This window comes from Sus scrofa, chromosome 8 (assembly GCF_054392235.1).
Source record: "Sus scrofa isolate SSC_HxYL_T2T_F1_AM1 chromosome 8, Sscrofa_HxYL_maternal_Yorkshire_Landrace_v2.0, whole genome shotgun sequence".
NCBI lineage: Eukaryota > Metazoa > Chordata > Mammalia > Artiodactyla > Suidae > Sus > Sus scrofa.
Genome location: NC_139390.1, coordinates 71,709,575 through 71,722,360, shown reverse-complemented (window position 1 = coordinate 71,722,360; position 12,786 = coordinate 71,709,575). Strand labels below are relative to the sequence as shown.

Below are 12,786 nucleotides of genomic sequence, written 5' to 3'. Positions count from 1 at the left end.
ATTTTTAGCATTCTTAATAAAATGACAATTTTGTCACTCTTGTGATAGTTCTTTAAATACTTTTTTTTTTACTATAGAAGGAGAAGAATGGCTTGGAATTTTGTTGTTTTGAGAATTTTATGAAAACATGGTCATTTTTATGTAGGATTTGGGATTTGTACAAAAAAGGAATACATGAACTTGGTTTTTAGTAGATTACTCTTTTTTTTTAGGCTAACCCTGGCATTGTCACTTGCCTTGAAAATCATCCTCACAAACTTGAAACAGGACAATTCCTAACATTTCGAGAAATTAATGGAATGACAGGCTTAAATGGATCTACACAACAAATAACTGGTAAGTTTATGTGTTTTACTAATTTATATATACTTATTCATTGTTCAGCACATTTATTGTTCAGACACTATACTCAGTGTTGAGAACACACCATCAACTCAGACAGACATGATCCAGTTCTTGGCCTCAAAAAAAAATCCAGTTCAAGTAAGGAGATTTTAACTTCAAGCAATGATGGTGTAAAAAGAGAAAATGCATTTTAGGAATTCTGAGCTGAGCAAGGAAACCTACTTGGTGTAGCAACAGTGGGGACAGGGTGTCTTGATTAAAATTTGAAGATTATGTTGGTTTAGGAAGGTGGTGAAAAGAATATTCTGTGCAGAGACAGACAGTAAGAAGCAAGGCAGAATTCAAGGAACTGGATATAATAAAGATATAGATAATATATACAAGATATAATATAGCAGGGCTGGCAGTGGGAGGTGAGATAGCAAAATCTTAAGACAAGGAGTTCCCACTCTGGCACAGTGGGTTAAGGATCTGGGTTGCTACACCTGTGGCACAGGTCACAGTTCCAGCTTGGATTCAATCCCTGGCCTGGGAACTTCCATATTCTGCAGGGGTGGCTGTTTAAAAAAAAAAAAGACAAGGAGGAAACTTTGTTATCTCATATGGTAGGGCGAATGAAGATTCTGGCAACTTACATTTATTCACACCTGAGGGAGTGCAAGAAGGGGAGCAGGTCTGGGAGGAAAGATAATGAGCATGTATAGGCTCTTCGGGTGAGATGACAGAGAAGTGTTAGGTGAAGATACATGTCTGTGTTCAATGGCTTGGATAAAAGGGATGGATGGATTGACTGCAGGCAGGTTTGTGGGTTTATTGGCAAAAAGTTGCAGGAATCTGTTTTGTTAGTGGACTCAGATGAGATCATGATCCAAAGGTCAGAGGCAAGATGTCAAGGCCAGAGACTTGAGGAGAGTAAGCATTTTTTAATAATAGAAAAATTATCAGACTTCATTTAGGGCCCATTTGAAGTTGAAGATAATAAATTTATAGCAGCATTAGTCTGCATAGTTTGTGACTGACCTCCAGCCATGTTGAGAAGAGTTAAAGACGCTGCTAGACATGTTGTAACCAAGAGACAGCATGTTCACACCTGTTCAGCTGAGAGTAATTCTATCTTTAGGGTATTTGAAAGTATAATTATATGGTTAGTGTATACACTAATAAATGGATTGCTTTTTCTTTTAATGACTACAAAATGGATCCTTAGGGAGAAAAAAATCCATCCCTGTTATGAACTCTTTAAAACAAAAAACAACTTAGGATCTAAATTTAAGAACCTTTGGTAGCAAAACTATTGGATCTTGTTTCCCAGACTAAATATATTAATATGTAAAATACAGGTTCTAATTGATTTTAAAGAATTTGTATCTGTTTCTGCAAAAATTGACTCATCTGATTAGGTTTATCCTTTATAGTTTTGAGGTCCCTGCAGTCAATGGTGGATTGTGGTGCTGGACCTGAATCTTGAGGCTATATATAAAAGGAGGAGCCACTGGATACCATAAAATGAAACTCAAGAAAACACACACTTTGTACCCAGAATTCTTTGGCCAGATAGAGAATATTTAAATAGAGTAGCTGTTTATGAAACTTTTTTCCTTAACATTTATTAATTAATACTTACCCCCTAAAGTTATTTTCTGTCATTTGAAAACATTTTTAAAGCCAAAATTATATATGCTTATGCTAGATACACATGTATGTTTAAGTAGAGTTAGAAGTGAGTACTATTTCAGACCATCCCTCCACTCTAGAAGTAACAACAGCTATGTTTATATGTGCTCTGCCAACATTTTCTATCTAATATATAAGGCTTGTTTATTTAATTTTTTGAATAAGCAAATGGTTCAAAAATAGTAGAAGGCAGATAAGTGAAAACTTTTCTACCCACTTTTAGCTCCCACTTGTTCTTACTGTTCTTAGTTTTTGGTATGTCCAAGGTTTCCATATGCATTTTTATGCACAAGATAGCATATTAAGCATAAAGCTATCCTTTGCCTTTTCATTAAGTGAAATATCTTTAAAAATAAACAAAAAATGAAACATCTAGATGGTCTTTTCACATCAGTAATTGCAGAACAGTCTTTTTTTTTCCCTTTATGGCTCATAGTAGTTCATGGTATGATTGAAAATAATATAGTATAATTTTAATTTGCATTTTACATATATAGGATGAGATTAAGTATCTTAAGTTTTAGAGCTGTTTCTTTTTCCTTTAATGTGAATCATTTGTCCTTTACCCATTTTCTTGCTGAGTTGTTAAACATTTTCATAACCATTCCCCAGAACTCCTAATATATACAGTATATTTGCTGAGGTTCTTTTTGTTTGTTTGTTTGTTTATGAGTCACACATATTTTTTCTGGTTTGGCATTTGATTTTGCTTGGGGTGGTGTTTACTGTGTGTATTTAATGTCAGATTTTTCATTTTTTTCTTTTATTGCTTTTATTTTGAGTCATAATTAGAAAAACCTTCCTTACTACAGAGTTCTAAAGAAATTTTTTTTGCATGATTTTTGGCACCTTTTTTGCCATTTAAAACTTTTATTTATTTGGAATAATATGCCAGATGTCTCTTTTTCCAAAAGATTTATCGAATAACCTTACCTCTTCTTCACTGGTTTGAGTTGCCATCTTAGTTGTCTCTCTTCTGGGTCTATTTCTGAATTCTCTGGTCTGTTCCATTCGCCTATCTGCTCCTGCCAGTATCCCAGTGTATTCATTATTGAGGCTTTATAGAGTATGTTAATATCTAATAATAAGTACTTCTCATTCCTTTTTTTTTTTCCCTTCCAAGTTTTCTTGGCTATTTTTGCTTAAGTCCTTATATTCATATTGGAAAAATAATCTGTCTAGCTCCCCGTACTTCTGCCCACCCCCAAACAAAAGATTTATTTGACTGTGATCTTCTTAATTTTGTGCTTTAGAGAAAATGGACATCTTTATGATAATAAGCCTTCAATTTTTAATACTCATATCAGTATTTAATGGTTTTTTCTTTTTTTTCTCCTTTTAGTGATATCACCATTTTCTTTTAGCATTGGTGATACTACAGGACTGGAACCTTATTTACACGGAGGCATCGCTGTTCAAGTTAAGACTCCTAAAACATTTTGCTTTGTAAGTAATTTTTTTCTGCTTAAAAAATATTTCTTTGGGAGTTCCCGTCGTGGCACAGTGGTTAACGAATCCAACTAGGAACCATGAGGTTGCGGGTTTGGTCCCTGCCCTTGCTCAATGGGTTAATGATCCGGCGTTGCCGTGAGCTGTGGTGTAGGTTGCAGACGCGGCTCGGATCCCGCGTTGCTGTGGCTCTGGCTTAGGCCGGTGGCTACAGCTCCAATTCAACCCCTAGCCTGGGAACCTCCATATGCCGCGGAAGCGGCCCAAGAAATAGCAACAACAACAACAACAAAAAAAAGACAAAAAGACAAAAAAAAAAAAAATATATTTCTTTGCAGAAGAATGGCAGAAGAGAAAAAAGAAATAAAATAAATGCTCAGTTAACCAGTTAATTCAAAGGCTGAATGGATTTTGTTTTTTAATTTGTGTACCTCCTTTGAGGAAAACAGAATTGATCTGTGGAAATAAACTGATATCAAAAAAAGATTATAGCTGCAATACCAACTCATATAATTGAGATATATAAGTTACCTCAAAGGAAGTACACCTTTCTGAGTCATCAAAGAGTTGATCATACTTCTTATAATTACTTCCTAAGACAAAAGCTATAACTAATACGTATTTGAAAGATTAAACAAGCATTGATTTAGGGTATGTTTTGTTTTATTATTGAATTATTTACATTTTTTTAAGTAAGAGAATATTTCTTTTACCATACTTGTTAATCCAGGTATTTAAATTTAACTTTTTGAATTTTGAGAAACCATGTGTATGTTGGAAATGTGCACATATGTTTAAAGAGAATGTAGAGGTTACTTATATCAAGGTTCTAAGGAGCCTCCTGCTGCTTAAATCCTTAGGCTACTTCTCAGTATAAGCTGTCTAATATAGCTCTGTTTTTTCTTACAAGTTATCAAGAACTTGATTGCCAGTTTTTTTTTTTTTTAAATGGTCACATCCATGGCATATGGAAGTTCCCAGGCTAGAGATTGAATCTGTAGCTGCAACAGTGCCTGATCATTTAACCCACCATGCTGGGCCAGGGCTCAAACCTGCACCTCTTCACCAACCCAAGTCACTGCTGTGTCAGGTTTTTAACCCACTGTGCCACAGCAGGAACTCCTTGATTGCCTTTTCTTTCCCAGGTCAATTTCTTTTTTTTGGTTGTGTCTGCATCCTATGAAAGTTCCCAGGCCAGGGATCAAATTCATGCCATAGCAGTGACCCAAGACTCTGCAGAGACAACACTGGATCCATAACCTGTTGCACTGCAAGGGAACTCCCCAGAACAGTTATTAGATTAAGTCCTTTACAAAGTTTTGTTCAAAACAACAGATTAAAACGCTCCAACTATTCAAATCTGTCCCTGCATTACTTGCTCTTGCCACAGTACCCAGTTTTGTTTTATTTTTTTAAGGCCGCCCCTGGGGCATATGGAAGTTTCCAGGCTAGGGGTCGAATCAGAGCTGCAGCTGCCAGCCTGTGCCACAGCCACAGCCACATCAGATCCAAGCCGCATCTGTGACCTGCACCACAATTCACGGCAACACTGGATTCTTAACCCACCTAATGAGGCCAGGGATAGAACCTGCATCCTCATGGATACTAGTTGGATTCTTAACCTGCTGAGCCACAATGAGAACTCCTTGTCCCCAGTTTTTAATGATGCTTCAGTTTATGCCTCAAGTAAATTTCAGAATGAATTTGTTTTGACTGGAGAAATTGGTTGGTTGTTGGGTTGGATTTTTGGGCCTTGGTGTGTTCTTTGCTTTCCATAGAAAATTCTAACGAGGTATTTATTCAAGTCATATCAGTCATAACAAGTCTTGATAGCTTGTTATCAGAAAAGTGTGATAGTTCTTAATGATAGAGTTTGCAAGTATGCAAATGTTTTCCCCATTTCTTCCAAAATTAATAATTAGAGCAGGTTGTCTAGTTGCATTTAACATTAACAAAAAGTAGGGTATGATAATAAAATGGGTTAACCAGGGAATGGTAGCTATTTTCTATTTCAGCTAAAACATTATTAGCCCAACTTTATTTATTTCAGACCTTTAGGAGAGAGCCATTGCTTTTACTGCTCTGTATAGTTTGTTAAGTAGTTACTTGCTTGCTCCAAAGTAATAGTGGATTTGTTGTTTGTTCTGCTTGTTTTTCTCTCTTAGGAACCATTAGAGAAGCAGATAAAACATCCAAAGTGCCTTATTGCGGATTTTAGCAAACCTGAGGTAAACAAACACTAGACTTATTTGTAGATTTGAAGAAGCAGCAGAGTGGGGGATGGGGACTGAAAGATTATAAAGTTAAAACAGAGCAACCATATATCTTTCTGTCAGACTATCAGATTTTTAAAAATAAAGATTGTGTGGGAGTTCCTGTCATGACTCAGCAGTTAACGCACCTAACTGGTATCCATGAGGATGTGGGTTCAATCCCTGGCCTCATTCAGTGGGTTAAGGATCCAGCATTGCCGTGAGCTGTGTTTGACCCCTCTCCTGGGAACTTCATATGCCTCAGGTGCAGCCCTAAAAAGACAAAAATGAAAATAAAAATAAAAGAATGATTGTATTTGTATATCTAGAGTTGACTCCCAAGAATTAAAAATGAGAATTTACATAATGGAGAATGTTAGAATAATAGGAAGAATTTTAACTATTATAATGATAGACCTGTTAAAAGATAGTCTGAACAATGTAGGATTTTATATAATATATAATTCTTCTCAAAAAACCTTGTAAACATTTACTCTGTTTTTTAAAAATCACTAGATATAATTTTGTAGCAGTGAATGTGTTTGTGGTAAGTTAAGAATTATATTAACAACTTGCAAATTTGTAAATGTTGAAAAGGAAAATCAGTAATCTTATACAGATATTTTGTTGCTATTATTCATTTGATTTTACTCTGTTTCATTTGGATAACCTAATAAAACTAGTCTACCACCCAGAATTGAAACTTGGTTCTCTTGGTTAAGTATAGCTTTCTGGCCTTGAAGTCAAGTTAACTAAGCCTCACCTTATTCGTCTGTTAAATGAAGATAATAATAGGATATACTAACTCATTTATTGTAATGATTAAATTAATTTTTTTAAGTGTTAGCGTGGTGCATGGCACATATTATACGCTCAGTAAATATTGACCAATCTTTAATGTTCTTAATAGGCATCTTTAGAGATTCACTCAGCCATGCTTGCTTTGGACCAGTTTCAGGAGAACTATAGTCGCAAGCCAAATATTGGGTAATGTTCTTTGTTCGAAATAACTTTTTTCTTCTTTGTAAAAGCAGTATTTCAGAAGTTATAGATTAAAAAATGTGTACCTAATAGCCTCTTTTAATTGTAATAACCACTAGATACACCAAACTATATAAACACTTCTGACCTACTTTCTTTTTCATGTGGGAGTGGAGAGATCAATTTATAAAAATGAAATTATACTAAACAAGAATTTTCCAGAGTTCCCATTGTGGCTCAGCAGTAACAAACCCAACTAGTATCCATGAGGATTCAGATTCGATCCCTGGCCCTGCTCAGTGAGTTAAGGATCCAGCATTGCTGTGAGCTGTGGTGCAGGTCCCACACAAGGCTCGGATCCCATGTGGGTGTGTCTGTGGCGTAGGCCGACAGCTACAGCTCTGATTCGACCTCTAGCCTGGTAACTTCTATATGCCACAGGTATGGTCCTAAAAGAATTTTCCCATTTTGAAGTCTGCAAAAGCTACAGTTTTTCCTTTTTTGTCTGCACCTGTAGCATTCAGAAGCTCTGGGGCCAGGGATCAAACCAGAGCCACAGCAGTGGCAACACCAGATTCTTAACCCACTGAGCCACCAGAAAACTCCTAACAGCTACAGTTTTTAAAATAAAAAATCTGAGAGTTATTGGGAGTTCCCTGGTGGCCTAGTGGTTTCACTGCTGTATCCTGTGTTCAATCCTTGGTCTGGGAACTGAGATCCCACATCAACTTGCTGCACACAGCAGCAAAAAAAAAAAAAAAGAAAAAGAAAATAAAAAGAATTATTGAGAAAATAAGTCAGTAAGCACTTTGAGCTACGTGCTGGCAAAATTCCACACTTTTAACGTATGTCTTAAATTTTAATTTTGACTATGACATACTATCTATAGCAATTGAGAAAATTGAAATTGAGGTGCTTTGTTTTGAATCCTAGGTGCCAACAAGATTCAAAGGAGCTTCTGAAATTAGCAACGTCTATATGCGAAACCTTGGAAGAGAAGGTGAATATTCAAAGTTATGGCCATCAGAAATTGTGTAACATTAATATTCTCTTATCCTTCAAATCCCTAGTTTTGCCACTTACTGACTCTGACAATAGGCAAGTTTACTTATCTTCAGTTTTTCAAAACTTTGCCTTTTTTAATTGTTTGTTGTTGTTGATTGAGAGAGTTCTTCATATATTCTCTAAATCAGACCTTTATTGGACACATGTTTTAGAAATACTCTCTTCCAGAAGGTGGGTTGTCTTCATTTTATTACAGTGTCTTTTGAAGAGCAGCAGTTTTTAATTTTGATCAAGTTCATTATATCACTTTCTTTTCTGTGGTTTGTACCTTTTTAAATACAAAATCATAGTTTTTCCCCTGTGTTTTCTCCTAGAAGGTTCATAGTTTTATGAGGCCATTTTTATATATCATGCAAAGTATAGATCCCTGTACATGACTGTACCTTTTTTAACTTGTGTACAGTTTTATACTTTTATGAATTCATTTTTTTCTATCTTTCCAGGTATAGCTCAAGATTAATTTTTTTTGGTAAATGAATATCCAGTAATTCTTGCCCACTTACTGAAAAGAGGTTGTTCTTTATTCAGTGTTTTTGGCATCTTCTTGGGAAATTTATTGACCATACATGTATAGGGTTTCTTTATGAACTCAATATTATCTTCCATTGATTGTTTCTAACTGGCGTTCCCTGGTGGCTCAGCAGATAAAGGATAATCTTTTGCTGTTACTAGTCTATCTTGATTGCTGTAGCTTTGAAATAAAGTTTGGTCTCTGGTGTATTTCTTAGAAAGAGCTCAGATTTTTGGTATTCCCTGAGTTCTTACACGTTTCAATTTTTTTTTTTTTCTGTAGCCTTTGTACTTGAAAGGCAGCTTAAGAGTGTCTGTCATGGCTTAGGGGTAATGATCCCAACTAGTATCCATGAGGACGAGGGTTTGATCCCTGGCCTCGCTAAGTGGTTTTTGGATCCAGCATTGCTCTGAGCTGTGATGTAGGTCACAGACGTAGCTCAATCTGCTGTTGCTGTGGTGTAGGCCAGCAGCTACAGCTCCAATTCAGTTCCTAGCCTGAGAACTTCATATGCCACATGTGTGGCCCTGAAAAGACGAAAACGAAAAAACAGAAAGGCAGCTTGGCTCAAAGTAAGGCTTTTACTTTCTTCCTTGGTTTATTTCTTTGTATCTTGTTGAGAAATAGAAATGCCAGCATACTTTTATTACTGTTATAAGTAACCTGGTCTTGTTTTTTGCCTTGAGGCCCTATATATTTTTTTTTCTTCTGTATATTTTTTCATCTGTGAAGTCTAATATTTTATCAGTTTATAACTCAAGGTTGATAATTCGGTCACTTTTTTCAGGTACACCCCTGAGCCTATGTTGATTCATAGACTCATATTTACTTTTTTCATCCCCTTTTGGGAAGGTGGAGTGGATCATTTTGGCTCTTAGTTAAATTTCTGATTCAAGGTAGGGGGTTTTTTTGTGTTTGTTTATCCACATCTCCAAGTGTTTGTTGAACATATGTAATTAATCAAATTTACTCTGCTTCTAGCTTGAGGGAGAAATTTTCAGTAGCTGCAATGTTTTGCTTCTAATTTCCTGCCTCCCTCTTACACCAGCTTTGTTTGGTAAACTGGTTTTTTTTTGCATATATTTTGCACAGGGTAAGGGTTTTGGATGCTTTTTCAGATTTCTGTATCTGGAGCCCCTTTTCTTCTTCTCTCAGAATACTGAAAAGAATTTCTTCAATAGACGGTTTGTTTTTTAATTTTTAAAAAAAAATTTTGGTGGATCTAGAGTTTCCCTTGTGGCTGAGCAGGTTAAGGATCCAGCATTATCACCACTGTGGCTTGAGTCACTGCTGTGGCACAGGTTTGTTCCCTGGCCCAGGAAGTTCCACATGCCATGGGAGTGGACCAGAGGTGGATAGGTATTGAGTATCTTGTGGATTGCTTTGATTTCTGCCAAATCCTACTTAACTTCCTCTCCTCCTCTCTTCTTTAGCCTTCTCTGCCAAAGGATGTCTCCCCCTTTCCATTTATATCATTATCTCAGAAAAGTTCTTTGATCATAGCCATTGCTGAGATCTACCATACTTCATACCTGTTCAGTATTTTTTGCACTTGGTGTGGAACATTCTCTTAGGATGATTTTGACTGTACTTTGTCACGTTAGGCCTTTCATTCTCTTTTCTGTGGTTACATGCTTCCTGCTCTTTGTTCAGACTTGCAGCAATATGAAGTCCAGAAATAGTTCTGCTGGGGTTTAGTATTTGTTTTTCTATTTACAGGTAATTTGAAGTTCATATATTTTCAGTTTCTTAGTAATGCTGAAGCCATGCCACTGGTTTATTTCTCTTGTGAATATGTATCTTTTTCTTTTGGAGACTGGAGAAATTCAGATTTAGAATGTAGTCATTATCCTAGGGTAATGAAAAATTCCCTAGATTGGGAAGTCTGTTTATTAGACACTGTAGAATCTTGAGAGATAGTGTAAACTAATGGTAAGAATAGAGCTGGGAAGTTGGGTTTTATGGGTTCAGATCCTGGCTTTCACCACTTACTCATAGTAAAATCTGAAGTAAATTAAGCTTTCAGAGTTTTAGTTTTCTAATTTGTATGATAGAAATTATATTTCCTGGAATTATTTTAAAGATTACATGTAGACTTAATATATAGCTCACAGTATATGTTCAATCAAATTACCTGCTCCTATTAGCATTCTTATCATTGTTTTTAATATTACCGCTACCACCAGTGTCTCTGTATTCACAATTGGCACAGCTTATATGAAATTGTAGTACAAGTTGAGTTTAGTGCTAGGTGATTATGAAATAATGAAGTATCAAAAATTGAAATGGAGTGAGTGGAATAGTGAGCGCATAACAAACTTTTTATATCATAGATTTCTTTGAGAATGTAATAAAAGCCTTCTTTCTTCCCTCTAAATGCACAAGTACTGTTATTTTAAATAGGATTTCAGGAGATTAATTGAGCCTTATTAAATTCCTGGTTAAGATTATAGTTGATGTTGAAAGAATAGGAAGAGAAAGAGAAGCCAGAGCTCATGAAGAGCTTTGTCTCGAATAAAAAAATGTGCTAAAATGATAGCTCCAAAATCCAGTTCTCCATTGTTTCCTTAAAAATACTAATAATAAACAGGAGTTCCTGTTGTGGCTTACCAGAAATGAATCTGATTAATATCCATGAGGATGCAGGTTCGATCCCTGGCCTCTCTCAGTGGGTGAAGGATCTGGTGTTGCCGTGAGCCATGGTGTAGGTCACAGATACAGCTTGGCTCAGGTCTGGCGTTGCTGTGGCTGTGGTGTAGGCCAGCGGCTACAGCTCTGATTCAACCCCTAGCCTGAGAACTGCCATATGCCACAGATGTGGCCCTAAAAAGACAAAAAAATAAGTACTAATAAACATCATTTCAGTTTTTAAGTATGGTAATGAGAACTTTGTGATGATTGGCTCATTGATAAGATTAGTATGCAAAGTCCCATTACTCTCTTAATTTTTTTCCTAAACTGCCTTTTCTAACAATGTATTGCCTCATTTTTTACAGTTTTACTTTTTAATTACCACTTTAGGCACAGGTGATAGCTTCCTTATCTTTTATGAATCATTTTATTTTTATTTTCATTTATCTAGGTTCAGGGTTTTTCCATAGTTTTCTTTAAAACATGTTTTTCGAAATTCTGGTTGTTTGTAAATACTGTCTGACATCACAGAACTGCTCTTTAATAAGAACAATAAATGATAGATAATCCAGTTAGTTCTAAATTGTGCCCAGATGTAATGTAAAGAACTAAAAAGCAACAATAGGCAGGTACTGATAAAGAGAAATACTGCTTAGGGTAGTAACATGCAGTTGGATCTTTTATTATGGGATTGGGACTTTTTTAGGACTTAAAAACTATTTAGTAGGGAAATTAGCTTTTTTAGAAGTTAAGCTACAGTTATTTTCATATTGAGTCGAAATTTTGAGTTTACCATGTGACTGCTGTTAAGATGGTTTGTGTCTTTCATGGTTTGTGTTTCAGCCTGAGGTAAATAATGACATTGTGCGTTGGCTTTCTTGGACTGCCCAGGGCTTTTTGCCCCCACTTGCTGCAACAGTAGGAGGTCTTGCCAGCCAAGAAGTATTGAAAGCTGTGACAGGAAAGTTCTCTCCTTTGTGCCAGTGGGTTAGTGCTCTATTTTAATGTATTTTTTTATACTTAAGGTTGAATGATCTACCCATATAATGAATGTCTGTTATTGATTATATATACTATTAATCAACATAAGAGCAACCTTAAAATATTTTTTGATACATGAGTTAAATGGGATATGTCACTAAAACTTAATTTCTGTAATTAAAACTGACAAAGTCACTTGTTGAGGGTATTGGGATATAACCCAGAGTTGTTTTCCCTTCTTGTGTAAGAATGAAAGAATGAATATTCTGTCTTCATAGTTTCCATGACTATTAGCTTAGCAGTCAGGAGCTTTCAGGGTTCTTGAATTGGTCCATGGAATCTTTTAGCATCATGAATTTTCAGATTCCCTGGTTTCTAGGTATAAACTTCTAAAGATAGAAGACATAGGAATGATAAAAGTTTGAGACCTATATAGGGTAAAAATATCACAAGATGGAAAAACCCTTTTTTCTCTTATCAGAAGAAATAATTAGCAGAGTATATCAAAGCACGGTCTTTAGACCCTTTCTTCTTTGAAAAACTTGCTGTATAGCACAGGACACTATATTTAATACCTTATAATAACCTGTAATAGGGGTTCCCTGGTGGCTTAGCAGATTAAGAATCAGGTCACTGCAGTGGCACAAGTTTGATCCCTGGTCCCAGAACTTCCATATGCCGCAAGAATGGCAAAAAAAACCAGAAAACCTATAATGGAAAAGAATCTGAAAAAGAATAAATATATATGTATTTCCATAGCTGAATCACTTTGCTGTACACCTGAAACCTTGTAAATCAACTATTCTTCAATTTAAAATAATAATTTAAAAAAAAATAACATAAGGAAAAAGAAATTCCTATCTTAACATTTTTCTTCTAGGTAAACTAAAGTCACCT

At 35.7% G+C, this 12,786-nt stretch overlaps 1 protein-coding gene across 4 annotated transcripts in view; it reads left to right on the top strand.

Annotated features, from left to right (window-relative positions):
- Positions 1-12,786, top strand: part of UBA6 (ubiquitin like modifier activating enzyme 6) — an 88,182-nt gene that overhangs the window by 33,509 nt on the left and 41,887 nt on the right. For all 4 annotated transcript variants that reach the window (XR_014812616.1, XR_014812617.1, XM_003129053.7 and 1 more), the window contains 6 exons: positions 213-336; positions 3,362-3,465; positions 5,634-5,696; positions 6,631-6,707; positions 7,635-7,701; positions 11,752-11,895. Coding sequence is in view for 2 of the 4 variants with exons in the window: in XM_003129053.7 (XP_003129101.5) it covers positions 213-336; positions 3,362-3,465; positions 5,634-5,696; positions 6,631-6,707; positions 7,635-7,701; positions 11,752-11,895 (579 nt within the window). In the remaining 2 variants the exon portion in view is untranslated. The remainder of the gene's footprint in view (positions 1-212; positions 337-3,361; positions 3,466-5,633; positions 5,697-6,630; positions 6,708-7,634; positions 7,702-11,751; positions 11,896-12,786) is intronic.